This window comes from Paralichthys olivaceus, chromosome 18, assembly GCF_024713975.1.
Source record: "Paralichthys olivaceus isolate ysfri-2021 chromosome 18, ASM2471397v2, whole genome shotgun sequence".
Taxonomy (NCBI): domain Eukaryota; kingdom Metazoa; phylum Chordata; class Actinopteri; order Pleuronectiformes; family Paralichthyidae; genus Paralichthys; species Paralichthys olivaceus.
Genome location: NC_091110.1, coordinates 11,280,840 through 11,307,541, shown reverse-complemented (window position 1 = coordinate 11,307,541; position 26,702 = coordinate 11,280,840). Strand labels below are relative to the sequence as shown.

General features: G+C 40.6%; 2 protein-coding genes across 6 annotated transcripts in view; both read right to left on the bottom strand.

The window, feature by feature from the left end:
• The window catches only part of LOC109626369 (mediator of RNA polymerase II transcription subunit 13-like), a 72,451-nt gene extending 65,981 nt beyond the window's left edge, over window positions 1-6,470 (bottom strand). For all 5 annotated transcript variants that reach the window (XM_069513527.1, XM_069513528.1, XM_069513529.1 and 2 more), the window contains exon 1: window positions 4,822-6,470. In XM_069513527.1, the coding sequence (XP_069369628.1) occupies window positions 4,822-4,893 (72 nt within the window). In that variant the 5' untranslated portion in view covers window positions 4,894-6,470. The remainder of the gene's footprint in view (window positions 1-4,821) is intronic.
• A 12,813-nt stretch (window positions 6,471-19,283) lies between these two features.
• Window positions 19,284-26,674, bottom strand: mtfp1 (mitochondrial fission process 1). Its single transcript, XM_020082187.2, has 4 exons — window positions 26,516-26,674; window positions 23,163-23,290; window positions 22,417-22,649; window positions 19,284-22,170 (listed from the first exon to the last, which is right to left on the bottom strand). The coding sequence occupies exons 1-4, from the start codon at window positions 26,583-26,585 to the stop codon at window positions 22,104-22,106; spliced, it is 498 nt and encodes a 165-aa protein (XP_019937746.1). The 5' UTR covers window positions 26,586-26,674; the 3' UTR covers window positions 19,284-22,103.
• Between the last annotated feature and the right edge of the window lie 28 nt (window positions 26,675-26,702).

The window sequence follows — 26,702 nt, the reverse complement described above, 5'->3', positions numbered from 1 at the left end:
CAGACCATTACCTATATTACCTATATAAACTATTTTAGTTTATTTTACAGACTATTAACTTTATTATTATAAACTTTTCATTTCATTTCACAGACGATTCCATATACTATTATAAACTCTTTATTTTATTTTACAGACCTATATGTTCTATTTCTGTTTATTTTAATTCTCTTGGTGTGTATGTATTTCTATTCTCAGCTTTCTCTTCTGTGATTTCTTGTTACTCATATATCAACATTGCATCAATACCAATACATGTGATAGAGTGTGTGATTTATCGGCCGATATTGTCTTACTGTCAAGTTACCCGTCGGGCTCTGACAACATTTTTTGAGAGCTGAATTATTTTGTTAAATGAAAACAGGGCTAGGAAAATGTAAAATTCTGCATTTCTCAAATTAAATAAGAAATGTGGCATTGCTTCATTATACCGACTCAGATATCACATAAACACTATAGCACCGAACAAATTCAGACAATTCACGGCCTCACTCGACTCCAACTTGACCGGCTCTTCAGCTCAGCGGATCGTGACGCACATCTCCTCTAACCACAGCCTCTTTTTCATCCCTGAGCACCCTCGCAATATCCACCGCCATTAATAACGAGGAAATGCAAACAGTCTGCATTAAAAAGGCACCAGACCTGATTACCTGCTTCTCCTTACAAGCCTCGGCCATTCACCTGCCATAAATCACAACATCGCTGTTAATGGTATTCCCTCAGCCACATCTCTTGGCACTTTATTTCCATGCCAGACACTGGTATCATTATCATACATGCAAGATCTCTATTGGAATACAGTTTGGCTAATGAGCACCTCTTAGTTGATCACATTAGACCTTCACTTGAGGACACTTAATTACCAGTGTTGCACTCCGCACGCTTGTGTCGAGGGGGACAGGAGGAGCCCTTTAATTAAGGCCTCTGCAATCTACCTGTGTTTGTACAAGTCCGTATCCTTGGGATATAGGATGTATTTGCGGCTCGAACATGGAGATAAAACATGTGGTGTGTGTGTGTGTGTGCATGGGAGTGTGGGCGGAAGATTTAGTGTGTGCACGTGTGTTGCATGGCTGTTTGTTTTTTCCTGTCTCTATGCCGGTGCTAGAGTTTGTGAATGCATCTGTGTGTGTGTGTGTGTGTGTGTGTGTGTGTGTGTGTGTGTGTAATATGATGGGTGTTTGAAGTTTGTCTCCTGAGCCTGGATGGTTTACACACACACACACACACACGCAGGCACACGCTTCCTGTGTCATGAGGCTCTTAACTGTCTCCTCCTTGTGTTTCACACATTCAGGGTGGGACTTGATGTTATAAGAACCTGCCCAGTCCACAGAAAGATGACTGTTTTCTCTCTCTCTCTCTCTCTCTCGTTGCGTTCCTCCCCCTTTAATTTTCTCCTCTCGCTCTGTCTCACTCTTTCACTCTCAGTTTCTCTCTCAAACAGGCTGAGGCTAGCAGTCAGGAAATGCACATCAGTTATAATACTTTCCTAAAATGAAAACAGATTGCGCTGCAGTCCATCAGACGCTCTCTCTCTTCTCTCTTCTCTCTCTCTCTCAGCTGAAAACATTCCTTCATTTCTCCTCTCGTCCTCCGCCCGTCCACTCCTCCGTCGCCACTTCAACCTAACTCCCCAGTCCGGGTCTTTCCCAATTACATGGGGTCTCATTTGCTTTCTTCCACAGATGGATGATCACCAGCACACAAGACAGTTGTTTTGTGGGCTGTGTGATCGCAGCAATCTCAAGCGTCTGACACCGGCCTCACAGAAGGCATGACAGTAATCTGCTGCGCCCCCGTACAGCCCCACAGTATGGGCACTTGTGCTTTCTAAGGTAGATTTTATTGATGCAGGTTGCAATAACAGCCAGTAAATCAGTGTGAGGGATGAGGTTAGTGCATGTTGGAATGCTGTTTAACAGGCTGTCAGACCAGAGCATTCACTAGTCGCCCACACGACCTTTACATAAGAGCAGAGACGATATGACCTGAAGGAAAAGGATAAGAAGGATCCAACCACCGAGGCCGTTTCTTCTCATCTCTGGAACTCTGAATGACCAAGTCAGCCGCACAACTAATGAACATCATCATATTTTTTTAAAATACTGACAAATGCCAGCTACAATTTTCTGGAAACAAAGTTCACATGGTCACATCGTTGGAAGAAAAACAACCAAAGGTTTTTCATTTAAAGCCAGAATGGCACTTCGCTGAGGCAGTGGTCTGATGACCTAAATCATTTGTCATCAAACCAAGTTAAAGAAAGTAATCCGCACCAGGATTCAATGTGTTCTTCCCAGGCTCCATCTCTCCAACGAGTTCGGTGAAAATCAGTTTGGTAGTTCTCGCGTAATCTGGCTAACAATGAAGCAGCAAACACAAACCAACACACAGACTCTGGTGAGAACTTAATCTCCTCAGTGGAGCTAAAGATAACCAACCAGAAATGTGCACTTGAAACAAGCAGGAGCGAATGTGAATGTTCTCCATTCTTCCTTGACAAATATCTCCAATTATTGATATTCAGTCAATCATCTGATTGATTAATCAACTGGTTTAACAAAATGAAAAAGGATATAGTGCAAGAAATCGTAAAACTTGAATGATTCAAGGGTACAATATGTAACTTCGGCAGCTAGGGGTCACTCAATCAAAACAATCACAAAAGAGTTAGTTTGATGACATTGTGAAGCAGAAAAGGATCATGGGAGTTGTTGTTTTCATCACCATTGCAGTTGAAAATCTAGGACGCAACTCAGGCGCAAATCATGTTGACGGATGAGGTCATGGAGTAAAGTTTTAATCACATTACACAGCAAATGAAAATGAATTACGAGTACGAATCCATTACGAGTGACCAATACAAACAGTGGAGGGAGAAAACAGCCGACTGGCTAACGGACTTACGGGCTAACAGTGTGTTTTTCTTCGTCACACGTTGTTTGAAGTTACAGCGGAGACAGAAAAAGTGGGGATTTCTCTGAGTTTGAACATCATTGGAAACATTTTGGATAATGTCAGTGCAAGTAGACAAACTATTTAACACGTGTCTTGTTGATTTGAGACATTTTACAGATTTTTCTCATATTATGTGTTAAAGCTTTTAGCCGGATCAATAGTCAAACCTGATTTGATTCATGATAATAAATCCTTCAGCCTCCACTTGTTAGGCTTACAGCACATATCTGTCTGGCTCTCAACATCAGGATGCAATCTGCATCCCTCCGTCTCTTTGTCTTGGCGGTGCCCTCTAACCAGGACACTCGGTGTGTCATTAGCGTCTCGTTCTTTCTTGGACTTCCCTGCAGGAGCCCTGCCAGTGAGTAACCGCTGTGGCACCAGGCAGCCAGACATAAATATTCTCAACAAGCCGGCTGATGGATGGTCTCCTTCTCCCCTCAGTTTGAAAGGGATGTTCCATGGGCCGGCACGATGGTCGACAACACCACGGCGGGTGAATGAAAGCTTTTTCCACGAGGGAATAACCTCGACTTGAGATGTTGACAGTAACTTAATCGCTGTGTTCGGCTGTGGGATGACAGGCTGAGGATTTAGGATGTCTGAGAGGTGTGGTGGAGTGCTGCTGCATATACTTCAGTGTTAGTCCACAGAAATTCAAACAAGTTGCTTTTAAATATATTAGGATACCATTTTAAATCCCTCTCTTCCTTAATAGCCATAAAAATGACTGAAATACACTAAGAAGGAAAAACCTCAGGAGCTTTTTAGATTTCTGCAAGCTGTGTGAAAACTTCCAACTACAAAGTTTCTCCTCTGCATTCACCGATAAGTCATTAAACCCATGCCATGTGACACTTGTTTATGTGTCACTTGTGGAGTGTAACTGGTCTTGTCTGCTGCTGCTGATGGACAACCTGCATGATCACCTAAAAAGCCCTCAGGACCCCTATGTTGTTGTGCTTCTCAACAGCCTGTGCCCGAGTTCAGTCTACCGCATGCCTTTCCACTTGGCTGCCTGTTGTAGTAGGGGAGTTAACTCGCTGATTGCAGGATGAGAACTGTGAAAACACACTGCTCAATCTTTTCCACCCTCAAAAACCAGCCAGTTCTGAAAACAAACAACACCGCCTGCCCGTAGAGTCATGGAACACCTTTTCTCAAGATAAACTGAGTGTGAAAGTGTTGTTTCCTCTGCGTGCCAGATACATGTTTTTGCTATCTGTCAGAATCTTATTGACCTGCTTTTCACTGTGTGACATATTCCTCAGTTCACATTCACACTCCTCCAATTCATAAGCTGTAGTGAACAACGTTTGTAGCTCAACACATCAAACTACTGTTTCCCTGAGATCAGAAAACCTCTTTTCTTTTCTATATCCTCTCAGGCTGCTTAGACAGAAGCAGCCTTCTTTCCAAGTTAGTTGCTTGGCAATGCAACAGCTAAATTTCCAGTGATGTGATTATTTAAAAAGAAAAAAAGGGGAGGAGGATAATAACCAGAGCTCCCTGTGCTTTTGATGGGAAAAATTAGTGTTTATGTAGCCTGTTGTCTGAATGCCAAAACTTTAAATACATCAGGTTGTTTAAGAGGCATTTTATGGTTTTTATCTTAATCATTAGAAGATATGTTTCGGTTTAAAAACGGGATAGTAAAGTGGAGCAGGCTTTAAGCCTCTGGACTCAGATATTTTTTATTATAAGAGACCACTAACCCGTGTTAATGATTGCCCAATGACAACATAAGCAAACCGTTCACCTTTGCACAGCAGAGAGCAGACACATTTACGCCTGCCTCCCACGGTCTTATGACTAGAGAGCGATGGCTACGACTGATAGGGATGTGGGCTACTGTACCAGAGAGAAGATGTTGGAGTGGCAGTCCTCAAGGCTTGCCCCGTTAGCCACCCAATTCGCCGATGTAGTCATAATCGTCCGCCGTTTTTGGGGTCGTCAGCGCTGGGCATGTCGAAATCCTACATCGGTATCCAGCACCGAGCAGGGCTGACGAATCTGTTCCTCCTTGATTTTACGCGTCCGTGCCACAAATAAAAAAGGAGGTCCAGATAATAAGATATATGTCGGGTAGAGGAATTGGGCGTATTGGGAAAAAAAGAAGTGTTAGAATGCATCCATGAAGACCCCCCCACCTCCTCCTCTCCTCCTCTCCTCCTCCTCCTTCCCCAGCAGATCTCAAATGTTGTAATGTTTGTAAATCCGAGCGTGTGCGCGGATCAAAACATTGTTCCAGCCACAATCCAGGTCAGGCGATTCCAAATGTGGCCACTGTCAGAGGCGCAGGACGCAGGAGCGGTATCCATTTCAATCCACACAGACAAACACACAAACACACAGAGAGAGGAGGAGGATCAGCCTGTTTCCATATCAGTCTTTCCGCTCATAGTTTTAATTGTAAAAAATAAAAAAAATAAGAGCATAATCCATTGGAAGGCGACTCCCGGGACACAATCTCTACCCCTTTTCCAAAAATGTTAAGAGCCAGAACTTATTTTTAAAAAGAAGAATTACGCACAGGCAGCTCTGCACAACAATTAACTTAGAGAGGAGGCGGCATCAGTGCTTCATGCAGGATATCTGATTCCGTCTGCTCCACAAGCTGATGCACCACTTGTGATAGTTTTCGAGAATTGCATGCGCTATTTATAGCCTCCTTTCTTACCACAACCTCACAATGTAGCCCCGACTGGCTCGCACACACGCACACACACTCACAAGCAGGAATGTTTAATCCCTCTGTTTCGAGAGGGGGGATCTCTGAGGGGGAAAAACGAACAAGCTCCCCCAGTCCAGTGCTCCTCCGTGGCAGGGAGGACCGAGTCGGGTTCCCGGTACTAACCCCCAAAACCATGCGCCAAGACGCGTCCACACAGGGGGAGAAAAAAAACTATTCTTGCGCTCCACCACCACCGCCAGGAAAAAAGACGACAAGCAGGCTCCTGTAGACGGACGTTAGAGAAAAAAAATCCTTCCTTCCTTTTCAGTTTTATATCATTACGAAACGTCCTCTCACAAAAACGCACCTCGTGGTTTTTTTTTTTAAATTTTAAATTAAAACGCACATTTTACGCAGAAGTGTCAGTCCTGGCGTGAATCGGCTGCATGCCGCGGAGTGTTTCCTTCATTAAAAGAAGCAGCTCGACATTTAAAAGCGTGTCCTCCTCCCTGCTCCGCTCCTCCTGCCTCTGTCGACAAACGCTGTGATTACTGAATTAGAATCCTCGGTGTGCGCATGATGTCAGCGGCGGCTGCTTCCTCGGTGCTGGTCGTGTCCCGTGGCGCGCGTCGTTATGTGGGCAAATAAGTGGAAGTGTGCGTGTATCCGGACTGTGTCATGTCTGTTTGTCTTTTTTTACGCGAGGCTCCGCCGCTGTAGCGTTGTTTCCCTCCCTCGCTCTCTCTCTCCCTCCCTCTCTCTCTCTTGCGCGCACGATCGTCCAGCCCACCACGCATGGTAATGTAATGGCGGTCGGAAGCGTACACTACCCGAGTCTCTGCCTTCCTATTCGGCCAAGTTTGCGCCCACGTGACCAAAGTCTGGGATTACAGTACTGTTTTTGTGTCTTTTGATACGAGGCTGGATCTGGATGCGACGTCGTGCTGCTCGTGCCTGTGTTTCTTTTTTGTTGTCACACCGCTTGTTGTTGAACCTCTCTGCTTCTGCTCCCACACGTCTGTTCGAGTGCCCGAAGAAAGATCGCATTTATATGTTGTGTTGTCTTTTTTTTTTTTCCACTGCAGGGTGTCATTCTGTGATGCATCGGTTACATAATGAAACTGTGTTCTCACAACAGAGGATGTGACAGACTAGAGGTCAGAATGACTTACTGAGCTCATACTGTTTCATAAGATGCATCTATGTGGGTTATGGTCTCAACACTTTAATATATGAAAAGACAAAACACTATGTATCAAATTATCTTATTTAAATCAAGAATTTTTAACAGTTATGTAGATAGAGATCGACTGATGTAGATTTTTGGGGCCGATACTGATATTAGGAAAAACAAAATTCTGATACCAATAAATCGGCTGATGTCATTTTGAACTCTTATGTAATTGAGGCATGATAGTTTACTTTCTACACCTCATCTTAAATAACTATAAATAAAAAGAAAACTCAAAAACAATCAAATAAGAAAATACAAATGAAATCCACTTTCCTGGATTGTCTATTCTGTAAACTAGAAGCTATTACATCTGCAAACATAAATGCCATATTACCACCAGGGCCATAGGCAGGATTTTAGTGATATGTCCCCCTAACAACCCCTCACCACCCTACACCAAGAAGAAGGTCTCTAATGTTTTCATATTATATTTACGTATATATAATATCTGTGGAGCACTCTGACATCGCTCAGCTCTTTGTTTTGACAGTTTTACTGTTGTAGTTCACTCACTGCTCTCACAAATCTTGTTTTACTGCAGCAACTGGCAGTTTTCAGCAAAAAATCCTCTGGTAAACCGACTGTATTCTGTAGCCCACCTGCCCGATAACCTGCCCAGCACTAAATAACAGAAACACAATGTTATAAACTGGCTGGTGAACATGATGGTGCATTTAAGAGGAGAGGCAGACATTTCCCTCTGGAGTTGGTGGAGAACAAAACAGAGAGAACATTTTAAATGAACGTCAAGTGACTTTATGTCAGTGTTGCAGTTACAGTGGCCAAAAGAAAGTATGTTATTCAAGTAAATTGTTAAACTTTAAATCAATAATTGCTTACAAACCCAACACGTGTATTGCCCTTGTTCTAGTAGTTTGTTCAGATTATAGATGACTTAGTTCTTTACAGGAATTTATTAGGAAATTACACCCATTACGTACATACATTATTTAGTTTCCTTGTCAAATTTTAATGTTCTTCAATATAAATGTGAGGGTTAACTTCCTACATGGTTAATAAACCATCCAGATTTTCAGAAAAAAATCAATGGGCCACAACCTCAGTGAACTCCATGGTATTGCTATGAGCCTAGTTATAGGCTACCATGACCTCACTTGATTTAAATTACAATGAATTGAATCATCCAGTGAAAATTCTGGTCAATCTTCCTTACTTTCCAGTCCAATAAACCACACCAGTGTTGTTATGGTGACATTAGTTACACTGTCTATAAAAGTGTGCTTCGGTCATTCTTTTTGTTCTGGGGGAGCTTGCTGGTGGCGCCCTTTGAGGCTGAAGAACAAAAGATTATGAATATAACCACAGTTTCCTGAGGAAGACTGAAGATGCCGGAGTCAGAGCGAGAGCATCAAATATTTGTGTTGTTATCAATCATTCATCAGTCATTATATGCACTTTACTGTGTTGTGTTTGTATTTTCTTAACGTCTGGATTAACCAAGGTTTTAGATTCAGAGGTGATAGTACATTTTATTACATTTGTCAACACAATTTTGACCCATCAGAGAATGTTTTCCTCTCATCGTGCAAACAGAACTACAGCGCCTATGAGACGACAGCTGAGACTGCTTTGCCTCTAATATCATTTTTATCATGAATAAACAGGAACATGAACAGTCAATACCTGCAGACCTTTGCAGATGGATCCCCTCAAGGTTTATAAAAAGATTCAATAGTGTATTTATTGAATCTGTTCAGCTTATATTTATCAGTCAATAACCCTTTTATCCTTTAGTCACATTTTCCCTCACAAAGAATAAATTGTATCACACTGAACTGAATAAACCTTTTCGTTTCAAGTGATAAAGCTGCAATGATTTAAAAATAAAACATTTATACTATTATCAGGTTCCCTTTCCAAGGTTTTATTCTGCATGAACATTCCGTTGTGTTTAAAATATAATCACTAACACGCAGTTATTAATAAAATGTCCTCTCCCAGTCAGGATTTCCATTGAGTTTCACAACCCGTACAATTAATTAAATAACAACAGTGTGAGAGACGTTGTTATTTCAGCAGCAACAGTAGTAGTAGTTTTGCAGTACTGTAAAATCTGAGACTGGAAGTTCATCTCTGCAATTTACATGAAAAGTGAGAAATTATGTTAAAAGCTGTTTCGGATTATGAATTTGTGATATGGGTTCAAATCCTAGTTGTTTGATTTAAGTACAAGAATCGTTATTATCACGTAAATATACATGATGTATTACTTTTATTTTTATGTTGTATGTTTTGAGAGCCTTACATTTTCCAAGGCAGACATTTGAACATCAACCCGCCATCATGTGAAGTGTACAAACGGATGCACAGTGGCAGTAGTTTGAATTCTACTGTATAATTCATAGGTTGTTACAGGCGGACTGCAGGATCATTTCTAACCATAAGATATGGTGCCATGTAAGTGTAAATCCAGCTATTTATAGACAACTGTTCCTTTATATCCTCATAGAATGACATATCCAATCCATTATGACATAAGTCTCACATTAATCACTCGGCACAGCTTTATGTATGTGAGGAAACAGCTCGCAGCTGGTACATATCGCCACAGAGAGGGAGCCTTTAGTCCGGTGATTCCTCTTATATCTGAGAGACGGGAGTGAGGGAGGGAATGAATCAGATGGATGAGCGAGGGCTTAGCCTGGCGGTTATTGATCCTTTTGCTCCTGGAATGATCCACACCTCATTTGAAGACTTTCCACCCCCCCCTCGCTTTTGTTCGATACATCCTTAAAGAGTTTGAAAAGACTCTCGCACACGGTTTGGCACGCTTGGTCTGGAGCTGATAGGATGCGATTCCATCAGTTGGAATAAATCTATTTCAATATGGCACGAATTTCCCCTCATCAGGCCCCCACTGACTTGATCTGTGTGTGAGGAGAGAAAATGCATCGCTGCTCTGATTAAAGAAAATAGTGCATGTCAGACAATCTGTTTAGACATGTTCAGAATAGAGGCATTTATGTGTGAGTTTAATGGAGGGGTTGTGTGGCTCTCTGTACGTATTTGTGAACCTTTTAATTAAGTCTCATATCAAAGTGTTACAAACTATGTATCACATGAACAGGCTGTGTGCAGTCATATACAAAACACGTAAATGTTGTTCACAGTCTGGTTAGCTATGCAATAAACCTAGTAGTCAGAATTAAAGTCATGACAGGTGGAGTTATTATATAAGGCTTTTAGAAGTAGACAGTATAACAGGTCTCACTGCTCAAACCAGTTCATATAGTGACATTTTATTCAAATCTTTACACCCAGCAACTGTTGTGTAGTCAACTGACAAAGCTAATGGTAGCTAATATATTACACATTTGGAGTCAAGAGTAAAAGTCACATTAGGCTTGACTTATTTACACAAGTAAACTACAAACTGTTGCATCAGTAAATCAATTTTATTACTCATTTTAATTTGTATTTTATAGCAATACCAAAGGAATGAAAGTTGAGTTCAATGTGACATCTTAAAACTCTTATTCTTTAAAGCTGCATCACAATTTATGATATTTGGATGAATTCCTGTTTACATATTTGGTAATTTTTTTATTTGTCACGGCTACAGATGTTTCCTGGAAAGTCATTTACGCACTAAATGTTAAAGTCTACTTATGAGTCTCAACTAGCTTTTAGCGGCCAAGAGCATTATAAGGACTTTAAACAAAAACGTAAACATAAATATTTAAAATTTTGCACAACCTAATCCAGCCCTGAGAGGGTGAGGTCAGATTTTGAGCCTGCGGACAACATAGGCAAACTAGAAGAGGCCGATCGCAGAGCGCATCCCTCCTCCAAGGCTAACAGTCTGTCTCTCAACATTTTTGGATCCACCCCCTTAATAGAATCCACTCCAGAAGTTTATGTCTTCTTAAAAACAGACAAACGCAACTAAAACCATAACCTCTTTAGCGGAGGTAATGATGCTAAACCCTGAATAGTCATATCTGACAGCACCTCATTCTAACCTTAAAACCGGAGTTGTTCCAAATTGAGTCCCATCTCTCATTGTCAGAATTTGATTTCAGGGCCTTTAAAATATTACAAGTACGCCATGATGACAAACACTTTTTCTACATGTCCCCTACATGTTTTGCATGTGGCTAACTGTTAAAGTGCTCATTATTAATTAAGATGCGTATATTGCAGGGGATTAAGCTCGCACCAGCACCGAAGGGTGTTTGTCGCTCATACCCGCAGAGGAACGTATATTTCTTAAGAACAAGCAGTAGCTCGCAGTATCTTCATTAGTGATTGATGGATCACCGTGCGCTAAGTTAACACACACCTAGCAGCAAATTCTCTCCATAAAATCAGATGAGAGTTTCTCCTCTGTTCGCGGCTCCAATACCTCTCTGGCATTTCCTGGAGCGCGGAGAGTCTGGCTGAGAAGAATAGATGGTGTGCATTATAATGAACATGGGCTGACACCGCCTCATCCATCATTCCACCCAGGAAAATTATAGCCGTGCCAGAGAGAGAGAGGGAGAGAGAGAGACTTTAAATCACACCATGTCTGCAGGTCTAACTCCTCTCAGACTGTCATCAGCTCATTGTTGTTGGTTTTTAACAGCCCGGTCCACTTCTACTTTTGCTCGCATAAGATACTGTCTGAGTCTCGCTGTCACTCTACTGTATCTCCACTGTAACTCTCTTTGTTTGTTACCGTGAATATGCTTCTGTCTGTTTGCACTTATCTGCTTTCTTTGTCCCCATCCACTTGCCAACAAGACTGGTAATTTTCTTTTCCTGAAACTGGAGCCACAACTAACAATTAATTTTTTTCATTATATACTAAATCTGTTTATTATTTTTTACAGGTAATCAATCAGTCTATACTATTGCATGAGATCATGGAAATGTTGCAATCACAAGTTTCCAGAGCCCAGGATGGCGTCAGTAAAATTGCCCCCCAGTGGATGAATCTGAGTGACTTTGGCAATCCCCTTATTTACCTTCTACAGTCCCATCAACATTTTTCAGTATCATGGATACATCTCAACAAATAGTAAATGGATTTAGATGACATTTCAGTCATTCTTGGTCTCCAGAGGATTCATTGAAACAATTTACAATCATAATGGTTCACTTTGGTTTATGACCAGCTACCTGAAAAAACCAGCATTATGCACCAGCCTCAGCTGTGCTTCATGTTTACTGCCAGCCAGCACAGAGTGACCATGTTAAACGATATACAGTGACTGCAAAACATCAGCATGTTGTCACATTGTTGTGAGCATGTTAGCATTTAGCTTAAAACAATGCAGCGCCTGCAACCTCAGAATGTCGAGTATTGAGTAGAATCCATTGACAGTATATAAAGATGGACGACATGACCCCACCTGCCAAAACAGAAGCCCAAACATCCTGATCACCCTCTGGTGGCTGGCTGCAGTATAGGACATAGATCGTACCTCCTCCATGTTAATAGATTGGACATGGACTATACATACATTTTCCTCCAAAGATGGTTTCTGTAATTTTAGGTTGTGTGTCATGTTTCATTAGTTTGACAATTTGATGCTATAAAATCGAATGATCGACAGGACTTCTCTGCCGCGTCTCCGCACCCTCATCACCACTGCACAGACTCCAGCACAAGATAGCAGTGTGTGGATAAGGAATATTTTTCTTTCAAAAATGAATAATTTTGTGTTGATTAACTAATCACATTGCCTCAACAGTAAATTCTGTTTTGCTCAATTACCCTAAAATCTAGTATCATACATTTTAATATCTCAATAACCTTGTGCCGTCGCTACAAATGGCCTGTCTGTCTGCAGGCAAAGACACTGCACCGACCATGATTCTCTCTCCCCCGTGAGCCCACTACACCCAGTATAATTCATCCTGATACTGGTTTTGCTCTTGTGTGAAGCATAATTTAATCACACTGAGTACTCTTTTTGGGCACCTTGTTATAACGAAGGACATGCTGGAGGTGACAGTGTGTTTGTGTGTACCTCTGTGTGTGTGAGCCTGTGAATTCGAATGATTCACTCCGGCACCGTGAGGACTGTTGTAATGGTGTTTCCACAGCATATTGATTTCACAATGAGCAGACAATGTCTTTGTGAGATGACTTGAGAGATGGGAAATTAGATGTTATCTCATAACGACAGAGGATGAGGAATCATTAGGTGTGTTATCTGATTGTGGAATTATGTCAAGCTGTCAAACTCACAGATGATGTGTGCGCTGCGAGCCTCCTCTAACGCTGCAGACAGGGATGATTACCACAGATACGCTGTGACCAGTAAATCAAGAGCAAGTTGGTAAACAAAATATGGATTTTAATTTAAATTGCAAATAGAAGCTTAAAGTTATGCAGCGTGGGAGACCGCCTGAAGGTTAGAGCGAGGCCTTTAATCCCCCGTTGCCCCAGTAAACCTCTTCAGTGGCCACTATAGAAACATGGTTGTGTTGCACATTTCAACCTGCAAGCAGAAGAATATAGCTTGAGCCGTGTGCGGCGCTTTCATGTAGAAAGATTACCACAGATAGTGCGCTTTAAGTGACCAGCCAGCATTTCCACTTGGCTGCACCCTCTGATGCCACCTGAACAGAATTCACTAGGAGCCTTCAAGCTCCTCATGCATAATGTATTGCTGAAGGTCTGCTCAGTTTTCACATTCTCCTAATTCATTTCACAAAGAGAGAGAGAGAGCGAGAAAGAGAGGGAGAGCTCGGCCAGCATTCAGAGCACACAGCCTCTTTCACTGTACACTATCAAATCAGGAATCACCGCTTCACCACTGACACTTTCTTTGTGGGATCAAACACCAGTGTCTTTCAGTTTGGCTTCAATTTTTAAGGAGGAATATTAAAACTGATTCATATTGATACACATCCATCACAATCCTGCCATTATGTCATCAATATAAAGGATCTTATTCCTTACACTCAGATGATTGTGTTTCCTGCTGTGTATGGGAATATTGTAATTCATCAATCTATTTAACCTAATTGTCTGTATTTTTTGACTTGCATTTTTACCTTAAAGATTGTGTCAGCACTGTCGACTCACCGCAAGAAGGTTCCTGATTCGAATCCCAGCTTGAGGGGCTTCACGATTCCAGGTTCTCCAGCTTCCCCCCACAATCCAAAGACATGCAGATTGGGGTCAGGCTAAATGAAGACTGTAAATTGACCACAGTTGAGAATGGTTGTCTCTGTATGTTGGCCAATGCGATTTGTCCAGGGTGTACCCCGCCTCTCTCCCAATGTCCGCTGGGATTGGCTCCAGACCCTGTTGTGACAGTCAAAGGTTAAGCGGATTAGATAATGGAATTGATATCATATTTATCATCCTTTTGTTTTAATAAGTTTTGATTTATTGAATGGATGCAACGCTTGCCTTTATTGTCTAAATCTACTATTTCAAAATAAATCTCTAACTGTACAACACCAATTATGTGCTAATTTTACTCCCTGTCAACAGTAAAGAGCTTGATCAACTCAACATCAGAGAATAATCCAGCAGAATTTTCCATGCTCTTTGTTTTCATGTCTCAGAGACAGAAACTGATATTTATTAGTCTAATGCTCAGTGACACAGCTCCAGCTTTGCCCTTCATTTTTTCTCGTTTTTTGTTTCCTTGCCTTGTTTCTTTTGCGGCGTGATTTGATGTGCCACGATTGTCTTTTGTTTCTGCTCTTGCTCACAGCATAAAACCATTCATGAAAATCAATCTAAACATAGCCCCGCTCGTCTGTTCTTTCAAAACGTAGCCTCGTGCTGACCTCAATAAATCGACCGGTGAGCATTAAACATTTCTGTTAGTGCCCTTAAAGTGGCCTTTCCACAGACATAGTCCCTCATGAAGGAGGGAGTGCGTGTCTGTAAATGTGTATGTGTGAGAGAGAGAAAAGAGCGAGAGAGAGAAAAAGACAGAAAGCAGTTTAGTCCCCACTATCACTATAATAACATTAATCACATTATAGCTCTTTGACCGTTGCTAATGACAGATTCTGATCATTTCAGTTAGATTACGGGGAGGTTGTTCAGTCTGCCATCTGATGTTATGACAAAAACATATAACAGGAACTCACACGTTTATAAATCAACTGCGGAAGTTTTGGGGATTTTACTCGTGGGAAGTCAAGTTACTGATTGGTGGGAAGTGATGGATTCTATCCCAGCATGCACCTCAGGCCCAGAGGACCTCTGCATCTGTGGCCCACACCAGTCTGGTGTGCAGCCCTCACACAGACAGTATTCACCAGGGACACTTGCTTTTCTCCTATTCACCTGCCGTACCTTTCACAAAGTCACCTCCAGTTTCCTCCTCTCTCGTGCAGCACGTTCTAAGTTAAGTAGAGTAGTGGAGTAGCTAAGTAGATCTTGGACTCCACACCCAGCACAAAAGCAATGAAGAAGCCATTCTCCACCAAGGAGGTTGTGTTTTCATTTCTTTGTTAGAGTGTAAGCAGGATTACGCAAAAACACCAGAATTAAATCACTAAATTTTGTAAAGGGATGAGGTGAATTTTCACTGTTGTTAACGTCACTAGATATTAAATGTTTCAACATTTTCCTTGACTTCTTAGAGAATAATTCATGGATCTTGAACAATAAAATCAGGCATGATTAGGGGACTGATATTTATGTGCAATTTGCTCCAAATAAAAATCTGGATTTAGTGAATTTAAATAGGGTTTTGTCAGAGGACTGTTGGGCCTTGGTGAAGGTATGCACTTTACATTACTGAGTGACAGAGTGGTGTTCCTACTGAATCGACATTTGGCAGCGGTTCCTTTAGTTGGTCAGGTGTATTTAAAGGAACAGGTGCTTGAGACCAAAGAATGAGAAGCAGCAAGATGATACCCCCTTCAATTTACAGGTTTATTTTCTGTATCTTTAAGCAGACACAGAAAAAAAATCATCATAAATTGGAGCGGCCCTCGTTGCCAACACTGGATTACAGTTTGTTTGTTATTATTAAATGTTCGGCTGCAAAAAGGGTTCACATGTTAATCTATGACTGAATACACAATGTTAAATGAAATAATATTTGAGAGAATTGAGCCCAAACAAGGCAACTCAAGTGAGAGGTCTATTTAAAAAACCAAGCTGAGCCGCTTTGTACTTATATGGACCTGACAGTAAAAGAAAAGAGGATTACAGCTGACACTGTGAAAATAAATTTAAGAAAGTCATGACTCTCTTCTGTGTTCTGGGGTCACAATCAAATGGAACAGAATAACACATAAGCTCAAATTATTTCAATAGTGCCTCGAACTATACTTTTTTCTTTTGATTCACCTTTTATTGAATAAACGTATTAACATTATAGTTAAAATGCAAATTTGTGTTAACTTATGGACAGAAAACATAATTCCATTTTATATGTGTTAGAGCAAATATATAAGCAGTTTTATTTTATTAGTAATCACACTCTTCGTCAACAGTTGAGTTGCAGTGTGTGCCCAGTGGTTTACATAAAAGCCTATAAGCCTACATGCACTTGTGTGGATATAAAACAGGATTCAACCCTAAAGTCTATCCGAAATGCAAACACTGAAAGTTGCCATGCAGCTCAAACTGTAGATAAACCACAAGTGACAGTCATTTGTGTTTGCTCCTCCTCAGTGAGGGCTTGTTTTTCTGCATCTGGCTGTATGGATACCAGTGAGGTCTGTGGGGGTGGGAGCAATTCAAAGGCTGGGAATTCCTGGAAAAAAAAAAACACTGAGACAAGTGAGAAGGAGAGAGGGAGGTCTTTTGGCCACTTGTGGCCTTCACAACCCGGGCACAAATCATAGAGGGACATGGCAATCGGAGTGACAGATGAACAATGCTCCCATTTTCCAACCCCCTGTGAACAGGCCCATCCATCATGGGAGGGGAGATTAATTCAATTCATCAGCTTTTTGTCTCCTTGGGCCCCCTAATGCCACCTGATATTGCTCGAGGGGGACTTATAAATGTTTGTGGGTTGATCCGAGCCCGCTTGCTTGACTCTGAAATTAAAACATTACTCTTTACAGTAGGCACTGGTTTCGCCAGCAGTCTGGCGGCTATGCCATGATTCTGATGAAGATGACGTCTTATGAAGAGGAAAATGTTTGCTGAAGGCAGCAAAAACACATCCTTTCCTTTGTAAAGTGAGGACGACTCAGTACAAGTCCTGTAAGTGTTTGAATGAAAAAGCTGATTACTCACTGAAAGAATGTATCAAGTCATGATGTAAACTACCTTCAGGCATGTTATTATAAACAGCCTATATGCTCAACAAGTTTGGGCAGCTCATCTCTAACAAAAGAAGGTGCTGTTTCTTAACTCTACACAAACATTGCAATAATATTACTGAGGCCAGAGATCCACTCATTATCTTAAATGATCAAAGGGACACTTAAATATGATTTTTTTTTTTTTTTTTTTTTTTAAACACACGAATGAGCTGGAGCCAGACGTTTGAGTGATTGTCATATTGGCAATCAATCACCCATCAATGAGTGAGTCAGTGAATTTACTGGTAACACTGCTGTACAGTGTAAAATCAGGCTCACAACTGAGCAGAGCTGAAGTGCTGGAAATGTGGAGCATGGCACAAACGCCATGTTAAGGACGACCTCTAGTGGCCATTACAGTAACTGACTAAAAGTTATTCCATTGTGTTGATCAAACTAAAGCAACACCCGCCTCTTATAACCTTTAATGGAAAACATGTACATTTGGTTTTACAGAGCATCAAGCTCAAGGCCTTCAGAGCAGCTTGATCCATGAGTATGATGAACCACTATACTCATACTGTGCAGCAGAAGAGCTTCACATTGCAGAGTTTATATGCATTGATGACAAAGGGCAAATTTAAATGCCATGTTTGCCAAATCATGCAATAAACCTAAATATATATATATATATATTTTTTTTTTTTAAACATACCATAGGTATAGTATAACTTATTTTATACACAACTACTAAACAGAGAACATGAACACATATCTTTCTTATCCAAATTAAAGCTCTTGTCATAAAAGCATTTTTTGACAGAAACTTTAAGTAGGAATTCAATGTGTATTTGACAAAGTCTGTCTGTTTAAGCAGGTCTAATTCCCTCCTGATCCAGGTCCACAGCAAGTCTTTAATGCAGTCTTTCCTGAGCCATACCACAACCCTCAAGTTTCGTAGTAACCCACCCAATAGTTTGTGTCATTTTGTTTAACGACAATGGTGAGAACATAACCTTGGCGGAGGAAATAAGTTGAGAAATTAGACTCTTTGAAGCTGACTTCTACACAAAGTTCACTTTTATTTGTATTTAGGCATAGAGCTGTTTCTGAGGCTGGTAGTGAATCCTGCCTCCTCTCCAGACACACATGTAGTAGACCATGCTCAGACATCCCACAATGGACACCAGCAGGATGGTGACCACCAAGAGGATTTTCCACATTGCTGACTCTTTTTCATCTGAGGCTAACAAGAAAACAAAACAGTGCTCAGTGTGGGTAGTTAATGAGTATAATTCATAATCTGATCAAGCATGATGCCCACCTTGTTCCTCAACAGCATGTGGCTCTGGAGTAGCTAGCAAGGAGTGGTCCTCCAACAGCATGTTGTCAGCCACTCCAGATAGGAGGTCAGGCCATAAACTCTCCTCCACTGACAGAGACTTTACATCTGCGTCATCATTCTGAAGAAACTCATCAGAGATAATCCATTCGCCTGGGATGTATCGAGGAACACCTGGAAACGTTTAAATGGCAGGAGGATCAGACAAAGGGAAACATGTGCTGGGTATTAAGCAAGATTCTCTCAAATAAAACTCATCCACAATGATCAAACCTTAATCTAACACAAGATAAACATCACACAAAGTTTTTACTTACCTGACTGACCAGATGATGCAGCCAGAAGAGCCAAGAACACAAGGTTAAGCACAAACATGACTGTACCCACTGATGGATGTCTTTCCTTTCTCTTATGTGGGCACCTCATCTGTAGAAGTGAGATCAGCTGTGGCCTCCTGACTCAATCAGGGTCAATGACTGGACTCGACTGTGGAGGATCTCAAAGCCCGAGCACATTTAGAGTGCTTCGATTTCATTGGTTTAACCTTCCAGAGAATAACACCTTTCGTCTTAAAGTGGCGGTGTATGGCGCTCAGGGAGATGGAAACTGTGGCTGCACAGAGAGGAGGTTGTGCTGCATTCAAAATCACACTCAAGTGAGGTGTTTTTATTGGAAGTGCTTCATGCAGACAGTGTTGACGAGAAAAATGTTGCCAAATTGGAGCTGTCAGTCATGGTTTCCCAAAGCTACAAAGTAGCTCTGACTTACAGGTTGTCAACACTTGTACTGTAACAGCAAGAATGCCATAAAGAGCACAGGAAATAAACTTGACAGGAAATTGTTTTCCAACTGATTAATGAAACAGACCATAAATCAAGACGTTTCTGTCAATACATAATTTATTCCATGACAGATTTACAAGTTGTTTGTCTCCAGTGTCTCAGAAGTTACTACAGAATACGAGGATTGCGAAATATTTTGGAGTCGGCTGTAAAGCACGGAGCATTTAACAGCAGCTTTCACGAAAAATAATCTCCATCTTGTGAACAACAGCAAACAACTGAGGTTTTTTTCCAGGTGAGAGTGAAAATGTGACACATAAAAACACACTTTCAAACACACGACCACATAAGAAAACGTCAAAAATTAAATGTTCCAAAAAAAGTAAACCGTTCTTTTTCTTTTGCAGCACGCAACAATAAAAATACAGTGAAGTTGTGAGTAAAATCTGAAATGTTAAAAATTATTTTGATGCTTTTCTTCAGTGGAGACATGTTGACATATCATAGCAGAAAAAAGCGAATGTTCAACTCATAACCAATAATCCATTAAAGGTTCAGTGTGTAGAATTTAGTGACATCTTGTATGTTTCAGCTGAACATCCCTCACCTGTGGCAGCCTTCAGTTGTCATTAAAACTCCAAAGGTGTTTAGTTTTTCCAGTTTGTAAACAGTTGGTAGACAAGACCTGCTCCTAAATATATAGTATTTAAATATAAAGGGTCCATTCTAGCGTAAAGATTTAGATGTTTACACACTAGTGAAAACAACATTAGGATTATTTTATATTAGATTTCTACCAAAAGATCCCTTTCACTTAAATCTTACACACTAAACCTTTAAGGTGTCGATACTGGAGCCTTTAGTACACATATCTGTGCTTTTTCTGCTAAGACAAACCAAATTCACATGAAAAAAGTCAAGTGGGTGATAATATCCAACGCTACATACACTGGAACCCTGAGGACATGTGTTTCAATCACTTAAAAAGCCAATAAAAAAACATAATCACTGTTTAAATGGCTTTGTGACCTGATGTGATTATAAAATGCTATTAAATAGGTTGCAAGAGTGAACAGTACCAGCATGTAGAAATAATGGCAACTTGTGCCTCCCCAGTTTTCACAATCGTCTCTGTCAGCAAATCTCCCTCCATGACAGACAACCACATCCTTCATAGCAAAGAGAATATGGTGCAACACATTGAACTGAAGTTATTGCTAAAATGGTTCACTGGTGTATACTGACAGAAAAGAAAATGGATAACAGTGATTCCCAATATGTTTCACTTTTGTCTTGAAGCAACAGCTCATTATGAAACTGATTTACCAAATCCCTTTTAATTTGCAAAGCTCATGTATGTACACTAATACCTTACTTCCCGTTGCATAGTTCAGCATGAGATACAGTTTATTATCTGGCTCCTCAAAGAAAAAGAAAAGAAAAGCCTCATATACAGACAGTATCTGTATATTACTAAAGAAACCCCTTAAACCATCCCCTGCATAGAAATACACTGACTTTCATTTGCATTTACGGAGTGCAATGCTAAATTTAATGTGCTTATACTAGATGAGTTTTCTGCATCAAGGCAGAAAGCTATTCAGATTATTTGTATGACACTTAAACATCTCATGGGTTAAAGGTAGGGTTGCTAAGTTGTTTCTGAAACAGTTCATCTTATTGTTGAAATCCCCTTCACGTCCTGGTGGCCATTAATAAATAAAGAAGTATGTAGAAAGCTGGTTTCTGTGGCCCTCGCCAAAGTGTAATAAAGATGAGTGCTCATTTCACTCTGACATGAAATCATTGGCTGGCATTCTTGTCTATCACTGACTGACCTGCCTGCTCTCTGCCCATGCTCTCACTGCACCTGACCGGAGTCTTATTTTGGGAGCGTGCCTTTGAGAGGCTGATGGGAGGGGCTGGGACGTATCGGTTCAATTTTTTTTGTGGCGCGCTCCTTTTCAAGGATTACCAACCCTAGCTTTAATCTTTTTCGCTGATGTAATTTAACCCAACTGTGTGCTCAACACTATATTGTCAAACAATAATCTGAAGCCAGCTGGGCCACACTGTGTCATGGTGCATGTAAGAGTAAATCTAAAATAACTAATCTGGGATTTCTAATGTTTTCACACGACAGAATGTCACAGTATTACTAAACCAGGATTGTCTAAGGGTTTGCACATTACTACCTGATGGTAGAACCATATACAGTGTAATATAGACTATATATAGAATCATATGGACTGTAATCGTGGTGTAAAACAATGCTCCCAGTGCAAATCTTTGCTCCCAAGGCCAACAATATGGCAGAATATAACAATGGAAAAGTGTATCGGAAGTAACAACAATTCCAAATAACACAAAGAAGAAAAAAAGAACACAATAACAAAGTTATAGTGGGAGAAGATAAAGAGGGACATCATTGCAAACTGGCTTTTTGGCCTGTTGTTACAGTATCACAGAATATGGCTGGTTTGTAATTAATCTCATGAGGTGAGGCTCTGCCAGGCAGAGAAACTGCTTGAGGGCAACCTCGGAGGCAGTATTCACTACGATAGGAATATAACCGTACACTGTGACCCTGCTAAAGAATCTTTATAGAAGTAGTGTCTCTCTGTATTTTTCATCATGTTACGTTCCTTTTTAAACCTTTTTTTGGTGTTGCTACCCAGATTGCCCTGAAAGGTTAAAGTTAAGGATCCCTAGAGGGACATTTCACAAAGCAGGATTTCACTTTTAACAACTAAACTACTAAAACCTTTTTATATATATAATTCAGAAATATATTTATAATGTGTCTTTGACTAACTGTGAAATCTTTCTCCATGAAATCCTTTTGTACACGTCTTTAGTGCTTCACAGTGGTGGATAATCAGCACAGGTCTGTGTACACTGGACCAGCAGCGTCCCTCCTCATTCGTGCTTCTCTCCCTCATTGTAGACTTTCCGAAGGCTCGAATCCAGCAGGAAATCCACTGACCTGCAGGGTACAGAGTGGAAATATTGTGATGACAAAACTTCCAGCAATGTCACAAAAAAATTAGATTTAATTGAATCAGCTCTCTAATTAAAACATATCTCAAAAGTAGTTGCACTGACATTGATGACAACAAAATTTAAAACATATGTTGTGCTGTAACCCTTAAAGTTAAAGCTTCCATCAACCTACATAATCCATGTACACTATGCCTACAGATGCAGAAACACAGACGCAAATTGTGCTAACCTGTCTATAGGAGTGATGATGAAGGGGATGGTGGAGAGGCCGATAGCTGTGGTGGTCCACTTGCGGACAGACAGAGGCCACCTGGTGGTTCTGCCCAGCAGGTAGAGCGATGTGGCACACACTCGGTTAATGGTGAAGCCCGGGATGATCACAGAGGCGAGGGCCTGCCACACAAACGTGTCCACCACTGCTACTGCTATCCGTGTCGTCTTCCCTGGGTTCTCCCCGTGGGCCTTTAAGAACAGATGGAGGATCAGTAATGAGAGTAGAAACAGCTACAGCAATCAGGTCTATTGAAAAAATAACAACTCTCACTTGAAACTGTATCTGTAACAAACAAGCCAATGGTAGAGGATCACTGCTGAAAGATCAAGTGAACCTTTTCCCAAAGATGAATCTATTAATAAGAAATGATAAATCAATCTCATATGATCTGAAGCCTGATTTATGATTGTTTGATATTAATCTATTTTCTGTAAAATTAAACATAGTGGATACACAGTTTAATGTAATAATTTAATAGTAATTTGGAAAAAGGTTTCATCTACAGAAACAGTAGCTCCCAAACATGATGTTTTCTTAATTTGAATGATTAATCTAAAAAATTCGAATCCAATGAATCTACCATTTGTAGCAGCTGAGTTTGTAGGAACCAGTCATTAAGGATGATGTTGACAAAATCTTTATTTATAACAGCAATAAATATTTGACCACACGGGTCAATAACACAAACAGTCCTATCTCACCACAGCTGCTTTCTTCCCTTTGTCCACAGCATCAGCAGTAACGTATGCAGTGGCCACAGCATAGCTGCCCCACACCAGACTCACTGGCACCAGAGCACGAAAGGCCTCCCCAACCTCATTGGCATAACCTGTGGACATAGATAGAGAAAATAAAGTGAGAATTGAACCCTCTTAGTGTCCTGTCAATGCAGCATAACATCATCAGCCTCACTGCTAACACCTGCTAAGGCTTTGGTCTATAAAAATAAACATTTGTGCTGCATATTTATTAAAACAATAACTGAGATTTTCTGTCCTTTTCAGTTTGGGGAAGTGTCGTAATTATTGACAGAGCTCAGACGTCTCATGTATGGGCACTAAAACAAATATATTTTTTAATGTGGAATTGTACTGTCTGTATTTTCAGCATTATATTCCCCAGTTTCCAGCCCCTGTGTCCTGAAATATACAAGAGGCCTATAAACCTTTGGAAAATGATGCTTTATCCATATGACGGTGGGATGTCTTAAATGTCCTTGAACTCTAATTATATACAGTATGTAAATCACAGATAAAAATGAACTGCAGTCACACAGGGAGCATTATCTTTGGTTCACTGGTGACAGAACCAGCAGAGCACGGTGGAGTCAAATTCTGCTGCTGTCAAGCGTCTCTTAATAGTGATACTGCAGGATGCAAACACTGCACTTTACTGTTGTACCTGTACTGAACAAAACCCTTCTGTGACAAGCAAGAATACCTCAGTCAATTAAATGAAGCCTGGTGACAATTCATCATCTCAATCACTGGATGTCAAGAGCAGCTTCTCGGTTTTGAGTTGGACTTTGATAATAAAAACGTCACATACATCATCTTTATTCTTCACTTAAGGCAATCAAATCAAGATTTAGTGCATTAATCCTCTTTATTACTTTATTACTCCTCTTTATTACTGGATTAGGTAACACTGACGACTTTAAGTCCCCCCGTTTGGCTATTTTAGACAGAAATATATAAAGATTTAATAACAAATTTTTAGGTGTTGGAAACAAACAAATGGTTATAGGACAAATGAAGTTAGAATTCAGAGAATTCAGCTGGAAAAACATTAGCTGTTGCTCATATCCCTAAAAACTGATAAATACTGAAAAGCTGATAAGGGATTTAATACTTAAACCATGAAATGAACAGTAAACTATTGGATCAGAAGCTCCAGAAGCACTTGTGAGTACAAGGTGATAAAAGTTCAGTTTGTAAGATAGCGTGAAAGCAGGGGGATTTCAGATAAGATAATGTTCCAGCTGGGCATTTAGTTAATAATAAAATACACAGTGAGGCCTGCAGGGGTGTTAGGAGGAGAGTTTGTTCATAGGTAAAAAAGTGACAGAATAGCAGGGTTTAGATGGTGAAAGAATCTCACAATAACAATGACTGTAATCCAGAAAATTAGAGACAACCGTGCTGAGCAGCTAAATCAAGTCTCTGATCTACAGCTCACATTTTCTGCTGTAGCATTTAGCAACATGGGATTTTAAGTGTAACCTGTTCAGCTTGAAAGAAACTCTTGTCCAAGGACATCACACATTCCTCTCTCTGATCTAATGTTAATCCAATTACCTTACTGTATATTTCTACTGAAACACTTTGATCTTAAAATGTGCACCATTAAGCTCGTGGACCCACTAATATATTATGTTAGGTTGCTAAAAACCCCTAAGTCAATGGTTAATGCCTGAGCCCTCACATGAAAAGTAGTAAACGCATCAGGAACAGGACAGATGGCTAAATCTTACAGAAATCAAAGCAGCCACATTTCTGGTTAAATCCATTCTCTGTTGCATAACCACTACTACAGTTTCTCCATGTGGTAAATATAGTCTAATCTGTGTAACTTGCAGAGACATCAGGGGAGAATCCACTGTGTCCAAAATATGCAGACTTAACATGAAATATTCTACTCTAAAACTTAAAAGTACACTGCAGTACCCAATCACAGATACAATGGGACAGTGGATGAAAAACATGGCTCATATTAACACCAAAATCATTCAAGTAACTTATACAAAACAATTGTAGGAACATCTTTTATGTTTCTGCTCTCCTGATACGGACTGGGCAATAAAACAATATCAATAATTATCTGTAACTGTCAACAAAAGCGATAAATAAAGTCCAATATATAACAATATGTTTGCTTGTGCATTGTGCAAATACAGTGAGGAGGTACAAGACATAACTGGTCAACTTCAGATCTGTGAAATGTTTTGCTGTTTATCAAGTATTTGTCATTCTCTGCCCATACAGAAGAGTTTAAAACCACAACTTTCTCTCAGGAGCAAAAATTACTGATCGTCATTTTAATGTAGATATAATATTTCTCAATATAGCCCAGCCCCAGTTTAGATGGTAATGGATAACAGGCGTTTTTTAATCCCGAATGATAAGAGACAACTAATCTCATTAACAATAATCAGTCTCAGATCTACAGTTTACCTTTTGAACTGTATGACATTTAGCAATATGGGATTTTAAAAGTAGCCTGGTTGGTCTACACTATCACCATCTACAAGGACACCACGCTCTCCTATCCTAATTATATCATACTTTAATCAATAGAAATATAACTAAAGTGTATAGATACATTTTCTTATGGGTTGTACAAGCAAAGAAAGGAGGAATAACAAATAATTGATCTGATAGTTAATCTAGATGTAATTTGAAGTAGTATACAAGTAAACTCTGTAGTATGAGTTCTGCTCTTGTGATATTCACACCAACATCACTCAAATCAGCAGGAAGATGTTTTATTAAAGGAGCACACGTGCAGGATCAATGATGGCAGCTTATGACTATGAGGGACATACATTGTAAATGATCAGAGGTGATAGGGGGAACAGTGGATTGAAGTCGTGCTGCAGCATGTTCGATGCCCTTCACTGTACAGACAGGGGCTCATTGGATAACCAGTGAGCCTCCTGGTTCATTGAGAGGAGAACAGCTCTGAGAACCACGGACACTGAGCAGGATCAGAGTTTTCAGTCTCTAATCTACGGGCGTTTCTTCGCTGTTTTATGAGTCACCCGCGTCGACTTGCTTAACAAATACCTGCAAATGAGACTGGAGCTACACAGACAACACATAGCTGGTTAAAGGAAACACAGCAGGATATCACAGGCTATTTTTGGACGTCTGCAGTGTCCTGTGGACACTAAATGTCCTTCACTTCCGCTATAAATAGAAGTTTGAAACAGTTGTTAGCCTGTGTTAGCTAGCTAGCTAGCTCCCAGCTCCAGGGTCACACCGCGGTGTTGCCTCTGCGGTCTGCTCAGGTTCATACAGAGATAACTCAGGTAGAATAAAGAAAAGTCACATACCGAGGAAGCGGACCCATGTGTCGCGGTAAATGTCGACAGCTTTGCTCGTTTTATCTTCAGCGGGATCCATGTTTCTTTCCTTTCACTCCATCCCCTCTGGGTCTCTACTACTGCTGCTGCTTACTTCCCGTAGGTGGAATGTCAGAACAGGAAAAGCCCACACGGAGCATGGGCAGTGAAGGGGGCG

Coding starts and splice junctions, on each gene's coding strand:
- mtfp1 (XM_020082187.2), bottom strand. CDS start 26,585: ATGGATCCCGCTGAAGATAAAACGAGCAAAGCTGTCGACATTTACCGC. Junction 23,291..26,515: donor CACATGGGTCCGCTTCCTCG/GTATGTGACTTT, acceptor CTATGTCCACAG/GTTATGCCAATGAGGTTGGG. Junction 22,171..22,416: donor ATCATCACTCCTATAGACAG/GTTAGCACAATT, acceptor TGTACCCTGCAG/GTCAGTGGATTTCCTGCTGG.